Here is a 19424-nt window from a genome sequence, read left to right as displayed (position 1 = left end):
TTTGAATTTCAAACATGTATTTGATAAATCGTGCAAAAAACGGAGTCAATCTAACGGGTGTTAGTCAACTCCGTTACGATGCTGAGTCATCGTACACGTGTACGCTGACGTGTATCCCATACGACGTCGTTTTGATAATTGTTCTCAAAATTTTAAATTTTTTGCAAAATCAGGGATTCGAACCTGTGTCCTTTGGCCCAACATCAAGCACCTTTACCAATTCATCCCACAACACTAATCGAACATTCTCCAATCATTTTAATTTATAAACCTTAATAGTTGTGTAATTTATAAACCTTTTTCAGGACTACTAAATTTTGAAATCAAATTCCTTCAGTAAATTTGTTAATCGGAGAGAATCAATAGGCAAAATTGAGAGTAATCTCCGTCGCAATCACCGGAAAAAATGGTGTTTCTCTCTCGCAAAAAACCTCCACCGCCACAGCCTCCGTCGTCGTCCACAGCTGCTCCGTCTCTCAAAATTCCCCAGTCGCAAAAGGAATCCGTTGAACCCGACGCGGTGGAGAAGATGACTGCGATTCTAGCGGAAGTTGGATGCACACTGGTGAATCCGTACGGTCCGCCGTGCCTTTCTTCCGATTTACAAACACACAACTATTAAGGTTTATAAATTAAAATGATTGGAGAATGTTTGATTAGAGTTGTGGGATGAATTAGTAAAGGTGCTCAATGTTGGGCCAAGGGACACGGGTTCGAATCCCTAATTTTGCAAAAAATTTAAACTTTTGAGAACAATTATCAAAACGACGTCGTATGGGATACACGTCAGCGTACACGTGTACGATGACTCAGCATCGTAACGGAGTTGACTAACACCCGTTAGATTGACTCCGTTTTTTGCACGATTTATCAAATACAGGTATGAAATTCAAATTTTATTTCAGTTTGGGTTAGAAAATACACTACAAAATTGTCGAGGTATAAAAATCTACGGTCCCGATAGTACGGGTATGAAAATCCCTTTTTCCCCTCGGCATCCAACGAAGCAACCACTAATCACTGACTCGTCGCCACATCGAATTCAACAGCTCACCACCACCAACATTAACCTTGCATTTCTCTTCTCTTTTAATTCACGCGTTTAGGCTTTCAACTACAAATACATGGAAGATCGGATGAAGAATGATTGGGTAGGTAAATAACTCCAAAGTATGAAGGGTTAAAAGTCTTTTCTCAAATTTTCGATTTAAAATAAATCATAAGGAAATTAATTATTATTATAACAGAGGGATATGAGAACACAATTTGGGAGATAAGATCCCTTCTTCTTCTTCTTCTTCTTCGATTGTGAGAAGCCATAAGAAAGGGTTCGATTGCTCTCTCTCTATATCTTTCATCTTTCTCATTTTTACACTCTCATAGATTGATAGATTCTCTTTTTTTGGGAATCTGATTTTGAATTGATTCATATGATTGGGGTTTAATGGGTGAAGTGTACTCGTGTTCGTGTGTTCTCTAAAGGTGATTCTCTAAAGGTAATTTTGGATTCAAACTTGTGGGTCGCTGGAAAATTTGAATTTTCTGTAGCTATGAACTTGTGGGTCGATTCATGTTTTAAAAAAACTTCAAAGTTTCTGTCCAATTTTGGTGAATTCTATCTTCTAACGTTTCTGGGTTTTGCTTGTTTCTTGTTCTGATAATACATGGTTGAATCTGCGGCTCAAAGAGAAATTATTTGGTAGAACTGATTCATCTCATATATTTTACAGGGACTGATTCATACATATAGTGGAAATTATTTGGCAGTTTCATTCCTTCTTTAAGGTATGTATCACGCATCTTTAAACATAGGATACAATATACCATCAAATCTTCCTAATCTATTGACGTCACTGTCTTTACCTTTGTTCACGTATTTGAATAAATCTTTGATTGCTCTGCTTTGGTTAGTTCTTTTAAGCTTGCTCCGCGTTTTAGTGCTTCTCTTCCAAACAAACTGTTTAGGAAACTCCATGTAACTCAGGTGCCGTACTTCCGTGTTGCATTGTTTCATTCTCATCCACTCCAAAATATTTGGAATCATGTGTATAATCCACATGCATCTTCCAACTGAATTGATAAAATCAGAATTAACATGTGTTAAAGAGAAAATGAATGAATTAATAAATGTGACTAAAGTTAAAGCTTTAACTTGGATAGACTTTAACAGTCAATGACAATGGCAACAACAAAAAAGAATGAAGAACATGAATAGATAGTTAGATCTAGCAGAGAAGACGTTGAATAGAATTGGAGTTAAATAGTAGATAAATCAGTTATAAATTGTCCCACGATTTTAGCTAGAACGTTGTGGTGTTAGTGGCAAAAAAATTAGGGATATAGATCATTTGCTACATGTTTTTTTAATCCTAATAATTCCACATGTTTCTTAAAAGGGATATCAATTTCTTTTTTTCCGTGGAATTTAATAGTAAAAGTGAAAGAATTGGGACTTATGACAGATGTCAGATGGAGAGAGTTGCAGTTACTTGTAAATTAAGATCCTTTGTTTTGCAGTTGACAAATTCGATCTTGTTCTTTTTGGACCATTAGAGAGATGCAGGTAAAAAATTGCCAATTTTTATGTTTTTTTTGCAAAACTTTGACTAAGTATGTGTGTGTGATTGATTGATTGATTCATGTATAGGCATCAAGAGCGAGACTCTTTAAAGAATACAAAGAGGTTCAGCGAGAGAAAGTAGCTGATCCAGATATTCAATTGGTGTGTGACGATACCAACATATTCAAATGGACCGCTCTTATCAAGGTTTTTTTTCGGAGAAATTATTGATAAGAAAACCGAAAAGCTTCCTTCATTTTGCAGGGAAAGTTTATGGTTTCTGTTTGTGAAACATTGTCGTTGTTGTTGTATTGTTGCAGGGACCGTCAGAGACTCCTTATGAAGGCGGTGTTTTTCAGCTTGCTTTTGCTGTTCCTGAACCATATCCTTTGCAACCTCCTCAAGTACGATTCTTGACCAAAATATTTCATCCAAATGTGCATTTCAAGGTAGTGAAATGATGATTGCGGTTTTTATAATCTCTCCGGTAAAAAAAAAGGGCACTGTTTTTTATTACTTGGAATTTGTAGACAGGGGAAATATGCCTCGACATATTGAAGAATGCGTGGAGTCCCGCTTGGACGCTTCAGTCCGTGTGTAGAGCTATCATAGCATTGATGGCTCATCCTGAGCCGGACAGTCCTCTTAACTGCGACTCAGGTAACAAAGCTAGTTTTAGTGTTTTATAGTATGCAACTGCTTTTTAGTGAAATCTGTGTGTTTTGACACTTTTGTTGTTGGGGTTGTTGCTGTTAAAGGTAATCTTCTAAGATCTGGGGATGTGAGAGGGTTCAATTCAATGGCACGCATGTACACACGCCTCGCCGCAATGCCAAAGAAAGGATGATGATCCTCTTGCTTTTTTCTTTGAATTTGTAATGCTAATGATTTGCGAGAGTGAATACATTTTTTCTTTAACAGTCCAAATATTCAACATCCCGACTTTACCAATTGCCTCAAACTAGATAAAGAAGCAAGAGACCTTATCATTCAAGCAATGGCTCGTCATTATTCCATATTACCCAGTGTAAAAGTTCCTGCGTACATCACTAACCGAGCCACTGGAAGTTCTCTTACTTTGAAGTTGAATCAAAGGGCTCTTCCTGAATCCATGAGATTTAAGGCTTGCATTGTTTTGGCTGATAACTGTGACCATGAGGCTGGTAATGAGGGGTGTATGGACGTATGTTTGACCATTATGGAAAGGCAGAATGATTTCCTCACTTCTACGTGTGTATTAAAAAACCATACTTTTCGACATTTTTACCGGAGCATCTCTACACATTCGAAGTTATAGTTGAAGTTGAGGTGACTTCCGACGAGCTTGTCTTCGATTTCAAGCTCAACAGTGAGAAATGGGAGAGAGAATGCGGGGTACTCCAACTGAAGAACCACGTTCGAACATTTTTGGAAATCGATTTTTGGGACTTATATTAGAGATGATAAAGCTGGTCTAGTTGGTTTGATGCTTCATGCTTTCTGGTCTAGTTGGTTTGTACAGATTTTACAATTAAATGACGGAAACTTACATTTCTTCGATTCGGTTTTTTCTTTGTCGATCTTTCATGGAGAAAAACTAAAAGTGAAGTCTACCACGAAACATGAGTGAGGCTTGAGTATTATTTCTCTTGTAAGACTATGTCACTATAATCATATCCCAATCTTCTCTTATGGGTGGCTTCTAGAGAGAATTACGTGTGGTCAACTAGTAATTCCTTACAACTGCTTGCTAGAGAATTACGACGGGTGTTCCCTTGCGGGTAGCTTTCAGAGGCAAGTACGAGTGATCACCTAGTGATTTTTTTGTGAGCTGTCGCGAGAAGAAATTCAGGTAGCCGCCAAGAGTTCCCTTAAGAGTCCGGAAACGGCCGACTGGAAGCGATCGACTCTATGAACGCCTGAGCAAGAGCCTGATGAATATGAATAAAACAGCTCTCGAACGGAACTGAAGTGTAAAAACAAAGGGAGCAGAAGAGCCAATCCGGGTATCACAGATCTCGACAAACAAAAACCAACAAAAGAACTGTTCATATCTGCTAAGTTATTTTAATGTTTCTTTTTGTTATTTCAGGCCTTCAGGGATTCGTATGGTGAAACAAATGAACAACTAGGAAACCTATAGAAAGCATGAAGTGTACACATTACATAAAAAAAGTGGAATATATATTAAGAATCTGAAAGACCAAGGCGCAAATAACAGAAGAGAGGCCAAAGTAATATTTTTCATTGTTGCTTAAGCTAAAAACTAGAACCAAAACAATGTTGGTCGTCTCGTCTCTAAGAAGGATAATCTTCAAATGGGAAAGGTACTATTGAAGAAGGTGAGTCCCCTTGTGGAAAAGGAAAAAGATAAGCTGAGGTTGTCAGAAATTACTTGGATCTTGCATTTAGCCGAAGCTACTCTAGTAAGCATCTGAAGTTGCTTGGAAACTTCAAGTACATCGTCATCGGATGGTGTATCATAGTATAATATCATTTGTTCAAGATTCGGCATTGTCTCTAGAAAGTGTTTGACCTGCTCTAACTGCTTTTTCATATCCTTGTTATAGTTATAACTTTTTTCACCAAACTTCCATACCTTTACGACCTTCACCGGATTTGACGATAAACAAGTTGAAATGTCTTCAGAATATTTGCAAAGGCACATTTAATTGTATCCTTGTGATGGAGTCCCTAAATCATTGAGGAAATATCATCAATATCTAACTGTGTGTAGTTAAATGTGTTAAATATGCAGTAAAAATGTGTTGGTACTTGGAAGACGAGGGTTTCTAGATTTGGACATTTCTTGAGTAAAGCCGGCAATGATTCCCATCCTACTTCTCCATGACGGTGAGTTTTAATCGTTAAATGAATCAGGCTGTTGAATACCGGTATTGATTCACAGCAAAAAGTAAGCACCTAAAACAAAAACCAAATCAACTAAATCACCATTCATCTGCAATCAGGAACTCAAAAAATCATTAATCAATATTACGTTAATATACCTCAAGAGACCTGTCAGAGAAGTGAAGGATCTGAACATTGCTTACTCCCATAAGAAAATCTGTTACATTACCAACCAAATCTCCATAGCTTGCTTGTGCACACTGATCATATGTCATATGAAGATTGAGACAAGCTTCAACAAGCGAACAAAAATTCACTCTCGGGTACTTGCCCGCAACATAATCAGAGTATTCCAAGTAGACAAGATTTGGTGTATCAAATGAAACAGTATCCGAAATCTGCTCATATTCTATACAAGATAGCTTCAATCTCTTAAGGGTTTTGGAAGACACAGAGCGGTTCCTAAAATCAGAGTAAACATTGTTACATTGATCATAACCAATTCCTCACTTTAGTGAGAACTTGATTACAATAGAATTCCCTTGCAAACCCAAAACTCTATTCACAAAATCCATAAACATTCTATTAATCTCATCTTTTTCTCTGTTACCATCTTCACGATATGCATATTATTAACCGAGCCATCAAAACAAGTTTTGGTCTGAAAGCAAAGAGATAACGCCACTTTTTCGAGAGGACTGAAGTCAAAGCAGAATCGTTTATAGGAAGGAATGATAATATGTGAAAAACAGAGCTTCTGGTACATTGCTAATTATATCTTCGGAACTAAAGTCTATCTTTTTCGATTTCATAGTGACATATCTCAACAATTACAAGCTTAAATAGAAGATTTTTGAAAGAATTTCAGAACCTTAACCCCAAAAAAAACAAGAACCCACAAAAGCAAATTTGCTAGAGAGATATAACAATTCGACAATATAGAGTCACAAATCAGACCTGTAAGAAACTAGCGGGTGATTGTGTGAGAGGTGAAGTGGAGGAAGAGCAAGCAAATTAGGATTCTTTGAAACGACAGCGTATGAGTGGTTATGTTCTCATTTTCTATTTTCTTTTTTCTTGTGTGATAAATTCAATTTTGTTATGAATCTCGTGTTTTCTCTTATTAATGAATGAGGTTACAACTTATATATATACACAATAAGGGAGACAAATCCCAATTGGACTAGAAAACCCTAAAGCCCAAAGCCCACAAAGACTAACATAAACCGTCATTGGGCGAATCTTCTAGAAGATAGACATGGGCCTTCTAGAACATGGACATGAGCCACGGTTATGGAGTCCATCCGTAATGTGGTATACAACACTCCCCCTTGGATGACATAACCGTGTAGATGCCAAAGGATCTTTGTAATGCGCTTGGGGATGCTGCCTCATTAAAACCTTACCAGGAAAATCCATTGGGACAAAATCACGGTGAAGGAAAAAGAGTACAGCACGCATTACTCCCCCTGTTTTGGTCATCCCTGCAAGTCCTTAAGTCTCCGCATTCCAATTTGATGCATGAGCTTCCTCAATGTTGTTGTCGGTAGTGCTTTAGTGAAGAGATCGGCTGAGTTGTTGCTTGAACGAACTTGCACCACTTGAACTTCACCATCCTTTTGTAGGTCATGCGTGAAGAAGAACTTAGGTAGAATGTGCTTTGTCCGATCTCCCTTGATGTAGCCGTCCTTGAGCTGAGCGATACATGGCTACGTTGTCTTCACATATGATGGTCTTTGATGTTGTAGTAGCTGCGCCTTGAAGAAGGCTGCCTACGTACCCTTGGAAGGGATCAAGCCACACGTAGTTCCTATTTATTGACCATGCCATAATTTGATCTTACCTGCATCAGCAAAACAAACTAAACCAAAGCAAACTAGACCTTCTTTGGTTAGATCAGTATAGAATAAACCCAAATAAACAAAGTAGGAAGAATAAACTTTAAAATTTAACCAAACCTTCCTTAAAACATTTCTAGTGCCTTTGGGTTGATCATGAACTAAATTTAGACAAAGGAGGTTCACGGCAAAACATATGTCTGGTCTAGTGTGGCTAGCCAAGTACATTAATGTTCATATGGCACTGAGGTATGGCAGTTTAGGACCGAGAACTTCTTCCTCGTCCTTCTTTGGACCGAATGGATCACTATCCAATCCAAGGCTTCTCACCACCATTGGGCTTGGTCAATGGGCGGGCCTGGTCCTTATTAAATATCCTTGAGTACTTTTCAGTATATGCCTTTTGATGCACAAGGATTCCATTATTCATGTACTCATGTTGTAATCTCAAACAGAACTTAATTATTGTCTAGGTCTTTCTTTTTAGATATACTCAACTGTTTGGTCGATTACCCAGAGGTTTAAATTATTCATATACACTGCTATGATTACAAATCCTTTGTTTGCAAACATCTTTATGAAAATGCATGGACTAATGGGATCATTTATAACATTCCATACGCCCATTTGGTCTAAGTCCATGAAAGGATTTGTCCAGCCTTATGCAGTGATATTCTCGAGAATCTTTCTTATCTTTGAGCTCAATACCCTCTGGTAATCTCATATATTATCCAGTGAACTTATATAAATATGCAGGCATTACATCCATTAGCCGCAAATCAAATCTTTTTCTTTATATAGCCAGACATAGCATCCACCACAGGGGAGTATGTTTCTTCATAATCTATCCCCGGTCTTTGTGAGAATCCTTGTGCTATAAGTCGTGCCTTATATCTCACGATTTCATTATTCTCATTTCTCTTCTTCACAAAGACCCATTTGTGTCCTACTGGTTTTTACATCGAATGGTGTCCTTAAGGTCGGACCAAACTCATTCCTTTTCTTAATGATTCTTAGCTCCACGTTTTATGGTCTTGTACCATTTAATCAATCAAGTCTTTGAGTGCACTCTAGTATAGACGTGTACTCCTGATCCTCATTTATATTCATAAATTCAAGTGCTACCTTGCATGCAAAATCATCTTATGTCGACATTTCTTATATGTTCCATTATGTTCCAGACATGATATAATCGATTTGAGATTTATTATGGTCAGGACCTTTAATACTTTGCAGCTTGGCGTCCCAAGCTACATTATATGGTACCTGTACCTTAGAGCCGGCCGGCCTTATCTCCATGTCTAGGATGGTTTCCTTAGTAACCTCGAATTCCTATTGCACCTTTATTTAATTTCCGAGGGTTTTTATCATTGGAACTTATTGGTCTACCACGTATCTTACGTTGTCTAGACTCTGTAGCAACTTGATTGTGTTTCTTGTGAACATCAATACGTACTGGTGTATTACAAGCTGGTATGTACGCTTTTATAACTCTCTTTGGGTCATCAAAGGAATCTGGCAATTCATTAGCTAGCTTTTGCAAATTTATTATCTTATGGACCTCTGAATCACACATCAAAGTCCGAGGATCTTGCCAATTTAAGGATGTTTGATTCCATGATATTTCTTTGACCAGCTTGTTTGTCTCTCCACCTAAAGTAGGAAATTCGGATTTATTAAAATGACAATCCGCGTATCTAGCCTTAAATAGATCACCCGTAGTTGGCTCTAGATACTTAATAATGGTGGGAGAATCAAATCCAACATATATTCCCATCCTCCTTTGAGGTCCCATCTTTGTTCTATGTGGTGGAGCAATCGGTACATATACGGCACACCCGAAAGTCTTTAGATGGGATATGTCTGGCTCATGACCCATGAGTAATTGGGATGGTGAATATTTATGTTCACTAGATGGCCTTATGCGTATAAGCTCTGATGCATGTAAAACAGCGTGTCCCCAAGCGGCTACTGGAAGCTTCGACCTCATGAGTAATGGTCGAACTATCAATTGAATTCGTTTAATGAAGGATTCCGCTAATCCATTCTGTGTATGTACATGTGCCACGGGATTTTCCAGACTTACCCCCATGGATATACATTAGTCATTAAATGCTTGGGACGTTAATTCACCGGCATTATCTAGACGTATAGTCTTAAGCGGAAAATCTGGAAAATGGGCTCTCAGTCTTATGATCTGGGCCAACAACCTAGCAAACGCTTGGTTTCTAGAGGATAATAAACAAACATGCGACCATCTTGTCGATGCATCAATGAGGACCATGTAATATCTAAATGTCCCACATGGTGGGTGTATTGGTCTACATATATCTCCTTGTATCCTTTCCAGAAAGTTTAAGGTTTCTATATTTACCTTAGCCGGTGATGGCCTTATAATGAGTTTCCCTTGTGAACATGCTTCACACGTGAGATTCTTAGGGATAACTCTTTTCTCTTTTAGGGTGTGCCCCTTTGAATTAGTTATTAGTTTACGCATCATACTATGACCCGGATGGCCAAGCCGGTCATGCCATAAAGTGAATTTCTCGATGAACTCTTTGTTCATTGCCATATTAGCTTCGATCATATCGATTTTAGCATAGTAGAGACCAGTGGATAATGCGGGTATAGGCTCTAGGACTTTCTTATGTCCTTTGGTGATCTCAATTATATTTAGGAATTCTTTGTTCCCTTCACCCTTTGTTTCAATATGGAAACCATTCAATCTTATTTCTTTGAAACTGGATGAATATAAGGCATCGCTTAGTTCAAGATGCGTGCCATTTGGTAATAGAATATGGGCTTGGCCATAGCCCTCAATAAGATTTGCTATACCCGCTATAGTGCTAATATTGGCATTTTTTCATTATGAGATTTAGGAAAATATCTCTTATCTTTTGTGTGGCTCCACTATCCACCACAAATATGTTCTTGTCCTCGGCCATTTCTTATATGGACAAAAATCATGTTTTAAACATAAAATAATATAAAATAAATTCAAGGAAATAACAATCAATGAAAACATAAAATGCAAAGAAAACATAGAGGTTTTGATGTCGAACTCAGTATTATCAACTTGATTCTTTTAGGCAATCAGAAGTCTCATACTCTATTAGATCATCTTGATCATGTTCACCATTTTTATATACCAAATGGGCTTTAGGATTCTTCCATATCACACTCTCTTGATAGAGGTCACAACGATGTTTGGAAGTCCTACATATCTTAGCCCAATGGTTCCCCATTCCACATCTATGGCATACTCATTTGGTCGAGTGTTGTGGTTTGGAAATACCACATCGTCCTCGCCCTCGATCACGGCCGGAATTGGGTCTACATCCACGGTTATAGTGGTTCCCACGGCCGGATGAGTTATAGTGGCCACAACCACATCCTTTCCATCCACTACGGCTACGGCCGTGTGGTCTATTACTTTAGACGTGGTTAGATTCTTTGGATTCTTTCTTATCCTCTGCGGCCTTATTGGCATCAGGTAATGGGGTTAATCTATGAGGTCGTAATTCACTGTTTTTATCAGTAAGTCATTATTTTGCTCATCTAGCAATAGACTCATCCACGAACTTATAGTCCTGGATTATGAGACTCTCAATAAGATGGTGGCTAATATTGCCTTGTATCTATCTTTCTCTCTTGGCATTATTGCCTTATTAGATACATTCACCAAGTCCTTTTGACTTTTAGGATAATCTTAGTATCCATTGCCCATTTTAAATAATTATCTCCTAAGAGATCTAGGGCAGTAAAATACAAGTTGTAATTCAACATCTAGAAGGAAAAGTTTTGAGTCAAAATCATGTAATCGTTAGTGTCATGCGGTATTTGAGACCAAACCATGAATCGATTTACTTAGGGATTTGACTTTCCTCTTTTGCTTAGGATTAGATTTCCTCTTTTGCTTAGGATTAGATTTCCTCTTTTAATTAGGATTAATTTTTCCTTTTCCTTTTAGGATTTACTTTCCTCTTTTCTCTAGGATTAATTTTCCTATTTCACTTATGATTTTAGATTTTTAAGATTTCCTATTTTTTATTTAAGATTTAGGGTTGTTAAGATATTCTATTTTAACTAGGATTTTAGGGTTTTAAGATTTCCTATTATATTTAGGAATTTAGGATTCCATATTTTATTTAATATTTTAATATTTCCTATTATCCCTAAGATTTAGGGTTTTAAGATTTTCTTTTAGGATTATCTTTTCTAAGTTTTTCTAGGGTTCATGCGATTTTAGTTTTAGGGTTTCTAACAACTTATGCATGTAATCAAGAAACAATCAATCTAACAACCTAAACAACCTCAAGCAAGCCGATTTATACTTATGGAATTTTCGGATTAGTTCTGATTTAGTTTTAGGGTTTTAGGCTTTGAAAGTTTCGGCCTTAGTTTAGGTATTTTCGATTTGCGATTTTTAGGTTTAGATAATTAAAACTTCTCTAGCAACTTAGGCGAGTTTAGCTTAAGCGATAATCAACTTTTTCTAGCAACCTTAACGATTCAAACAATCGGGGAAACAAGCAATCGGATCAAGCAAGCAATCGAATCATACAAGCAAAGCAATCACTTAATCAATCATCATTCGTTTTAGGGTTTCTCTTTGCTTAACTTTCAAGTTCAATTGTTGGTTCTTTAGCTTTAGGGTTTTGATGTTACCTTTCACCTTATGGGGTTGTATGGTAATGACCTGGGAGCTAAAGACCTCAGTTTTCAACTTGTCACGAGCGTATGGTCCTTGGAAGGAATCGCCGAGCAAAGGGGAAAGCAAACGGACGGACGAGCTAGGGTTTTCAAAACAAATCGGCGCACACTGTATCTGTACGTGAGGGCGCGTCGGTGGTTAGATCGACAAGCCGTTTGCACTGATGGATTTGTCTCGGCGAGGGCTTCGATTTGATATCTTGCTCGTTTTCTGGGTCCTCACGATTTGAGAGAACGACCTCTTTGAAGTTCCGAGGCAGATTTCTTTGCGTTTTAGGGGTTTGATGGAGATAGAGAAATCGTGAGATTAGGATTTATGTGTCAGATCTTTAGCTAAGGGATTTAGAGGCTATCGTGCTGATAACGTGTTATGAATCTCGTGTTTTCTCTTATTAATGAATGAGGTTACAACTTATATATATACACAATAAGGGAGACAAATCCCAATTGGACTAGGAAACCCTAAAGCCCAAAGCCCACAAAGACTAACATAAACCGTCATTGGGCGAATCTTCTAGAAGATAGACATGGGCCTTCTAGAACATGGACATGAGCCACGGTTATGGAGTCCATCCGTAATGTGGTTTACAACAAATTTTTAATTATTTGTAGTTAACACTCACTGTCTGATAAAATTTAAGAAAGAATCCCACTCTTTCAACTGATCATTTCTTATCGATAATTTTTAAAGACAAAGATAAGAAATACCCTTATTTTGTACCAAAAATTGGTCATAAGAAAATGTTAAATGTTGCAAAATATTCTTGAAGACAATAAATTAACATAATTCCTTATTATCATAACTTTTTTCATAAACGTATTGTTAATATTATGATGAAAATCTTGATTTACAATTTTTTTTGTTAATACTGATGGTAAGGATTTATACATTTTAGTTAAATTTATAAGTGGTAGTGATTGGAGTTAGAAGCAAATCTATTAACTCCGGTGAATCGGAGATACAAGAGCTAAACGAAGAAGATGAATAACAAACTTTCTATTAATCTCATAATTGTTTGTTACAAACGTTAAACCAAAACAGAGTTACATTTCAACTTATATATACACAAATTAATCACAGTTAACCGAAGTTAACCAAAGACATTGAACCAACACTAAACCAGCATGTATCATAATACACCCCCCTCAAGTCTTTAGCTTCGAAGTGTCTGGTTTCGGAAGATAAAGACTTGACAAGGACATTCTCTTGAGTAAGTGATGAAAAGGCCCTGGATGCAATGGTTTAGTAAGTATATCAGCATGTTGATTCTCTGTAGGCACGTGCAATGTCTTCAAGTTGCCAGCCTTGATTTGATCCTGAACAGTGTGACAATCGATCTATATGTGTTTCGTTCTTTCATGAAACACAGGGTTCTGAGATAGATACATAGCAGATTTATTGTCACAAACAAGCTTTGCAGGACAAGTAACAGTCACATGAAGATCCCTGAGTAACTGTTGTAACCAAATAATCTCACAAGTAGCTTGTGCTAAGCTCCTGTATTCAGATTCAATACTACTTCGACTTACAACAAACTGCTTCTTAGACTTCCACGAGATGAGTGAAGTGCCAAGATATATGCAAAAGCCTGTCACAGAACGTCTTGAATCTTTACAAGTCCCCCAATCAGCATCAGCAAACCCATTTAGACAAATCTCTGTATTAGAAGGGTACATCAAACCAAGTCCTGGATTTCCTTTGATGTATCGTAGAACTTTATGAGCAGCTTGAAGATGTATATCAGTAGGAGCAGAGAGAAATTGGCTCAGTTGATGTACCGCAAAAGTTATATCAGGCCTTGTGATTGTCAAATACAACAATCTACCAACCAATTCTCTGTAACTTGTAGGATTCTGCATTGGAGTACCCATCTCCTTAGTAAGATGCACTGTTGGATCCATTGGAACAGTACTTGGCTTACAAGCCAATAAACCAGCATCTTCCAATAGATTTTGTGCATACTTTCTCTGACAAACTGATATGCCTGTAGAGGATCTAGCTATTTCCAAGCTAAGAAAGAATCTAGCTGGTCCTAAATCCTTTATTTTAAACTCAGAACACAGAAAAGATTTGAGTTCCTCTACTGCTACATCATCATTACTAGCTATCATCATATCATCAACATAAACCAGGATATCAATGAATGATGTAAACTTTACTCTAACAAAGAGTGTATTATCCGCAGGTGATTGAATGTAATTAGCTCCAAGTAGTACTGATGACAACCGTTTATACCATTGTCTAGAAACCTGTTTAAGACCATAAAGCGATTTCAAGAGACGACATACCGGATTAGGAGGCAAAGTAACATTCCTTGGTGGTGTATAACCTTGTGGAAGGCTCATGAAAATCTCCTCATCAAGTTCACCATGTAAAAAGGCATTTGAGACGTCCATTTGCGTCAGACTCCATCCTTTTTGCAGAAGCTAAACCATGCATCAACTTTACACTAGTTAGCTTTGCAACAGGAGAGAAAGTGTCTAAGTAGTCAACCCCTTCTTGTTGAGTAAATCCCTGAGCTACAAGCCTAGCTTTGTATCGCTCAACAGTACCATCATGATTATATTTTACAGTGAATACCCACTTACACCCAACAACATTCTTTCCTTCAGGTAAAGTCTCCACAATCCAAGTTTTGTTTGATTCCAGAGCATGAAGCTCCTCATTAGCAGCATTAGTCCATCTTTCAGATTTCCTGGCTTGACAAAATGTTTTAGGTTCAATTTCAGTATTGTAAGCAAAAATATAGATTGAAAAGGAGTGTTTAGGTTGGTATAAGAGACAACAGAAGAAAGAGGATAAGGAGTTTTGTGTGTGTGTGGTAAAGAGGGAATAGATGAATTTTCAGGTTGAAGAATAGAAGATGAACTAAGAAGATTTTCTGTAGGTGGTAAAGGAGATGTAAAAGGAACAAGGGAGCAGTGATAATTGGATAAGTAAAATGGAGCTTTAGTGTTTCGCTTAGGTCTAGCAATAGGTACAGAATCAAGACCTGTATCTTGTGTCTCTACATTTGGTGTGACATGAACGGTACTAGGTGGTAATAATGATGCAGATGAAGTGTCTAATGTAATGTTCTCAGATACAGTGTCATTATCAATAAGAGAAGAAGAATCAACAAAATGCAGAGGAGCAGGTAAAGGTAAAATCGAATTTGGGAACATGTCAACAGATTTTGATAACAATTCACTTGTTTTAAAAGGAAATTTAGTTTCATGAAACACAACATTTCTAGAAATAGATGTAGAATGAGACTCTAAATCAAGAACTTTATAACCTTTGTATCATGAAGGATATCCTAAGAAAACACATGACTTAGCTCTAGGTGAAAATTTATTTATTTCTTGAACATAAGTAGAAACATAACAGAGACTGCCAAAATTCTTCAACAAAGTGTAATCAGGTAACTTGTTAAGAAGCAATTATATTCATATGGTGATTTATTATTCAGGATTGGTGAAGGTAATCTATTGATCAGATGAACAGCAGTCAAAATGCAGTCACTCCAATACTGTAAAGGAATATTAGATTGAAAAAGTAAAGATCTAGCAACGTTTAACAAATGTTGATGCTTGCGCTCAACAACAGAATTTTGTTGAGGAGTGTAAGCACAGGAAAAATAGTGCATCATACCATGTTCTTTAATAAGATCTGTAAAAGCTAATTCAGGTGCATTGTCTGATCTAATTGCTTTTATTTTTGATTCATATTGAGTAGCAATGAACATAATGAAAGTAGGAAAAACAGTAGAAACTTCTCTATTATTTCTCATCATATAGACCCAAGTGGTTCTTGTACAATCATCAACAAGAGTTAAAAAATATCTAAATCCTTCAACAGACTCAATACTAAAAGGACCCCAAACATCAAGATGAACAAGATCAAAGGTTTACTAGCTAGATTATTATGAGAAATATATGCTAATCTCTTTTGTTTAGCTAAGGGACAGACTGAACAATGAAAATCATGACAATGTAAAGACTTTAAAGCAGGTATGACACTAACACATTTCTGTAAAGCAAGAGGAGAAGGATGCCCAAGCCTTTGGTGACAAAGAAGACCATCAGCAATAACAGAGCCAGAAAAAGAACAAGCGGCAGGTGTTGTGAAGAGAGGGTTTTATTCTCAGTCTCAAGAATGTATAGATTGTTATATAGCTTACCCCTCCCAATCATCAAGCCCTGAGAAAGTTCCTGGATAAAGCAACAAGTAGGAAAGAAATGAGCAGAGCAAGATAAAGTTTTAACTAAACAGCTTACACTAATCAGATTAAACTTGAAATCAGGAACATGCAAAACATTATGCATGATGATAGTAGAAGTGATGCATATGGTACCTGTGTGTGTGATAGAAACCCTAGTACTGTTTGGTAAAGTGACAGTGACACTAGACACATGTATTAATTCCCTAAACATTGCTAAATCTGAGCAAACATGACTAGAAGCACCACTATCTATTATCCAAGCATCAGCAAGTAAAAAATTTTCTAAAGAAGAAAGGGTATGATTTTGAAAAGTAAGATTGTTATTTTCGTATTTAAGGCTATCAGAAGGAAATGGAAATGTACCAGATGTAGAAATTTGAGCCATCAAGCCAGGTTCTGTTATTGTAGTAATAGGAGCAGATGTGCTAAGAGATGGAACTTCAGGCTCTTGAATCTTAACAGAAGCATTGAACTGAGAAACGAAACTCTGAATTTGATCTTGTGTCAAGTTTTGAAGACTGAGATTATTACCACCAGAAGTAACCTGAGGCTGCATAGGCATATAAGGTCCAGTCTCTGAATATCCATGAGCACTTGCATAAGCATTAGCATTCTGCATTGTATTTGCATAGGGAACCATCTGCATTGGAGAAGTTAATTGCATCTGAGCAACCATAGGTTATTGTTGCATCCTAGGCTGAAGCTGAGGAACTTGCATCCGTGGTTGAAACTGAACTTGATTGTTGTTCCTTTACGGTGCATTGATCTTATAGCCTGGAGGATACCCATGTATCTTGAAACACTTCTGTACAGTATGCCCTGTCTTCCCATAATTAGTGCAAATAGGTTTTTGAATTGGTCTTCCTGTATTATATGCTTCAATGTACACATAGTCTGAATTCTCCATCACAGGAGCAGTAGCTTGAAAAGCAACATTATCAACCCGAGACGATGGCCTTATGCTCTTCTGTCTTTCATCCTGAGTCACTATATTAAAAGCCTCTTCCATTGTAGGAATAGGTTTCAGCATCAAAATGTGACGGCGTGTTTGTTCGTAGCCTTCATTCAATCCCATAAGGAACTTAGTTACACGACTTCGCTGTTGTAGTTTCTCCCACTTAACAGCTGCATCACATTCACATCTTCCACATGTGGATACTGGTACTTCAACAAAATTCTTATACTCTTCCCATAAGGTAAGCAATGTTGTATAGTAAGTTGAAATATCCATTGAACCTTGCTCTAGTTTACTTAATTTCTGTTCTATATCAAACACTCTGGGAGCATCATCTTGCTTAAACCTAGTAAGTAGATTCTTCCATATACCCTCAGCAGTAGATATGAAAAGTAAGCTTTGGCCAATCTTTTTATCAACCGAGTTCATCAACTAAGTTGCCACAACATCGTTACATCTAGACCAAGCACAATAATCTCTATGATCTATAGGAGGTCTAACAATAGAACCATCTATAAATCCTAGCTTATTACGCACATTCAAAGCCATCCACATAGATCTTCGCCAAGCATGAAAATCAGAAGCTGTAGCTAATCGATCAGAAACAAGAACCAAACCTGCGTGATCATTGTTGTGCAGATGATAAGGATTCTCATACTGATCCATTTGATATCGAGTATTTTCAGCAATCGGCGGTGGTTGTGGAGGTAGATCCGTCGGATACAATGGTCGAACACAAGATCCCATTCTCAGTGTAAGAAATAGGAAATCACAAAGAAATGCGTGACGAAATTGATAAAGAAAAAGAAAGAATCGTCAACACAAAACTTCAAATTAGCTCCAATGGAAGCTCCGATAACGTTGATTATCACCGGAAAAGACGAGAAAATAGATGCGGAAGCTCAAGAAAACGCTCTGATACCATATTAACTCCGGTGAATCGGAGGTACAAGAGCTAAACGAAGAAGATGAATAACAAACTTTCTATTAATCTCATAATTGTTTGTTACAAACGTTAAACCAAAACAGAGTTACATTTCAACTTATATATACACAAATTAATCACAGTTAACCGAAGTTAACCAAAGACATTGAACCAACACTAAACCAGCATGTATCAAAATAAAATCAAAAACAATTTCAAGTCCACGTTCCCTTCAAATTCAAAACTTCATTATTGCTTAAGAAACATCAACAAATTAGGTAACGAATAAGAAAACCAACACTGTTTTCAATCAACTTCCATACTCCCAATTAGAATCCAAAACGAGAAGAAACAGCTTCCATAAACACTCATAGCAACCTCTGATTCCTCATGATGAAAGAATTTTACGATCTCACCAAGACTAATCAAAAATTCCGGAATCTTATTCTTCACCTTCTATGGAATCAATACCTACGGTTTCTCAAATCAATTGAAAGAAGCAGCAGATCTACGGCTAAAACCTAGGATTTCAGATCAATTACCAACAAAATCAAACTTCTTTAGAAAGGATTCTTCTCAACAAGACCAAACCTTTCTTTATAGTTTGAAAACGCCCAACACTTCTTTAGAAAGAGCTTTAGACTAAGATGAGAGACTCCACTCACTGTTCAAATCCGAGAACACATAGCTTGAAATCTCAATCACGCGAGCTCACCACACAGAGGTGTCATTCGACGAGGAGAAGCGGCGACGAGGAGAAGCGGCGACGACATCGACGGCTAGGGTTTTGAGATGAGAGGAGAAGGTATTAAAGCGAAGAGAGGACAGAGAGAGAAGGTATTAAAGCGAAGAGAGGAATCGAAGAAGAAACGAAGAGGAAGAGGAATCAAAGATATACTACCAAATTAATGAGGAAACGAAGAGGAATTGAAGAGAAGAATCGAGGAGGAAAACGAATCAAAGAGAGGAATTGAAGAGAGAAATCGAAGAAGAAACGAAGAGAGGAATCGAAGACTAAAGACTAAAGTGTTTCAGATTCGAGAAATGTGACTTTTCGTTGGTAGTAATAAAAGAATAGGAGTCGCAAACTCATCCCAACTTGGTCGCAACCAAAAAAACACGAGGGATAATAGCCCGCCTAATCGAAAACCCTAAATTTTGGTAAAAGTCGAAAACGGTCCCAAATCGGTCGCAAACGGGTTGCACAAGTTGTCGCAAAAGTCGTCGCAAGTTAGTCACAAACAAGAACAAGAACAAATGTTGTGGCAGAACGGTCGCAAAATACGTAACAAAGTTGTCACTAAAGAGTAGCACATTAGTTGTAAAATTAGACAGTGGCAAAGTAATCGCAAAGAGATACACTTTTGCGACGTTCGTGTATGAGTCACAAATCAACATT

The 19424-nt window shown here is 37.4% G+C and overlaps 1 protein-coding gene and 1 pseudogene across 11 annotated transcripts; one reads left to right on the top strand and one right to left on the bottom strand.

The window, feature by feature from the left end:
* The first annotated feature begins 1233 nt into the window (after positions 1 to 1233).
* Positions 1234 to 3576, top strand: LOC9319888 (protein PEROXIN-4). Of its 11 annotated transcripts, none has more exons than XM_021032218.1 (8): positions 1241 to 1328; positions 1455 to 1496; positions 1731 to 1785; positions 2518 to 2563; positions 2648 to 2767; positions 2881 to 3009; positions 3091 to 3220; positions 3319 to 3576. In XM_021032218.1, exons 4-8 carry the CDS (start codon positions 2558 to 2560, stop codon positions 3405 to 3407), a joined length of 474 nt encoding a protein of 157 aa, XP_020887877.1. In that variant the 5' UTR covers positions 1241 to 1328; positions 1455 to 1496; positions 1731 to 1785; positions 2518 to 2557; the 3' UTR covers positions 3408 to 3576. The 11 variants fall into 11 exon arrangements, with proteins under 11 accessions (XP_020887883.1, XP_020887878.1, XP_020887881.1 ...); XM_021032225.1 differs by having other exon boundaries at positions 1242 to 1328; positions 1483 to 1496; positions 2554 to 2563; XM_021032220.1 differs by having other exon boundaries at positions 1243 to 1328; positions 1483 to 1496.
* Positions 3577 to 4701: 1125 nt separating this feature from the next.
* Positions 4702 to 18798, bottom strand: LOC9321966 (annotated as a pseudogene).
* Between the last annotated feature and the right edge of the window lie 626 nt (positions 18799 to 19424).

This window comes from Arabidopsis lyrata (assembly GCF_000004255.2).
Source record: "Arabidopsis lyrata subsp. lyrata unplaced genomic scaffold ARALYscaffold_3, whole genome shotgun sequence".
Taxonomy (NCBI): Eukaryota; Viridiplantae; Streptophyta; class Magnoliopsida; order Brassicales; family Brassicaceae; genus Arabidopsis; species Arabidopsis lyrata.
This window is presented reverse-complemented; position numbering and strand designations above follow the sequence as displayed.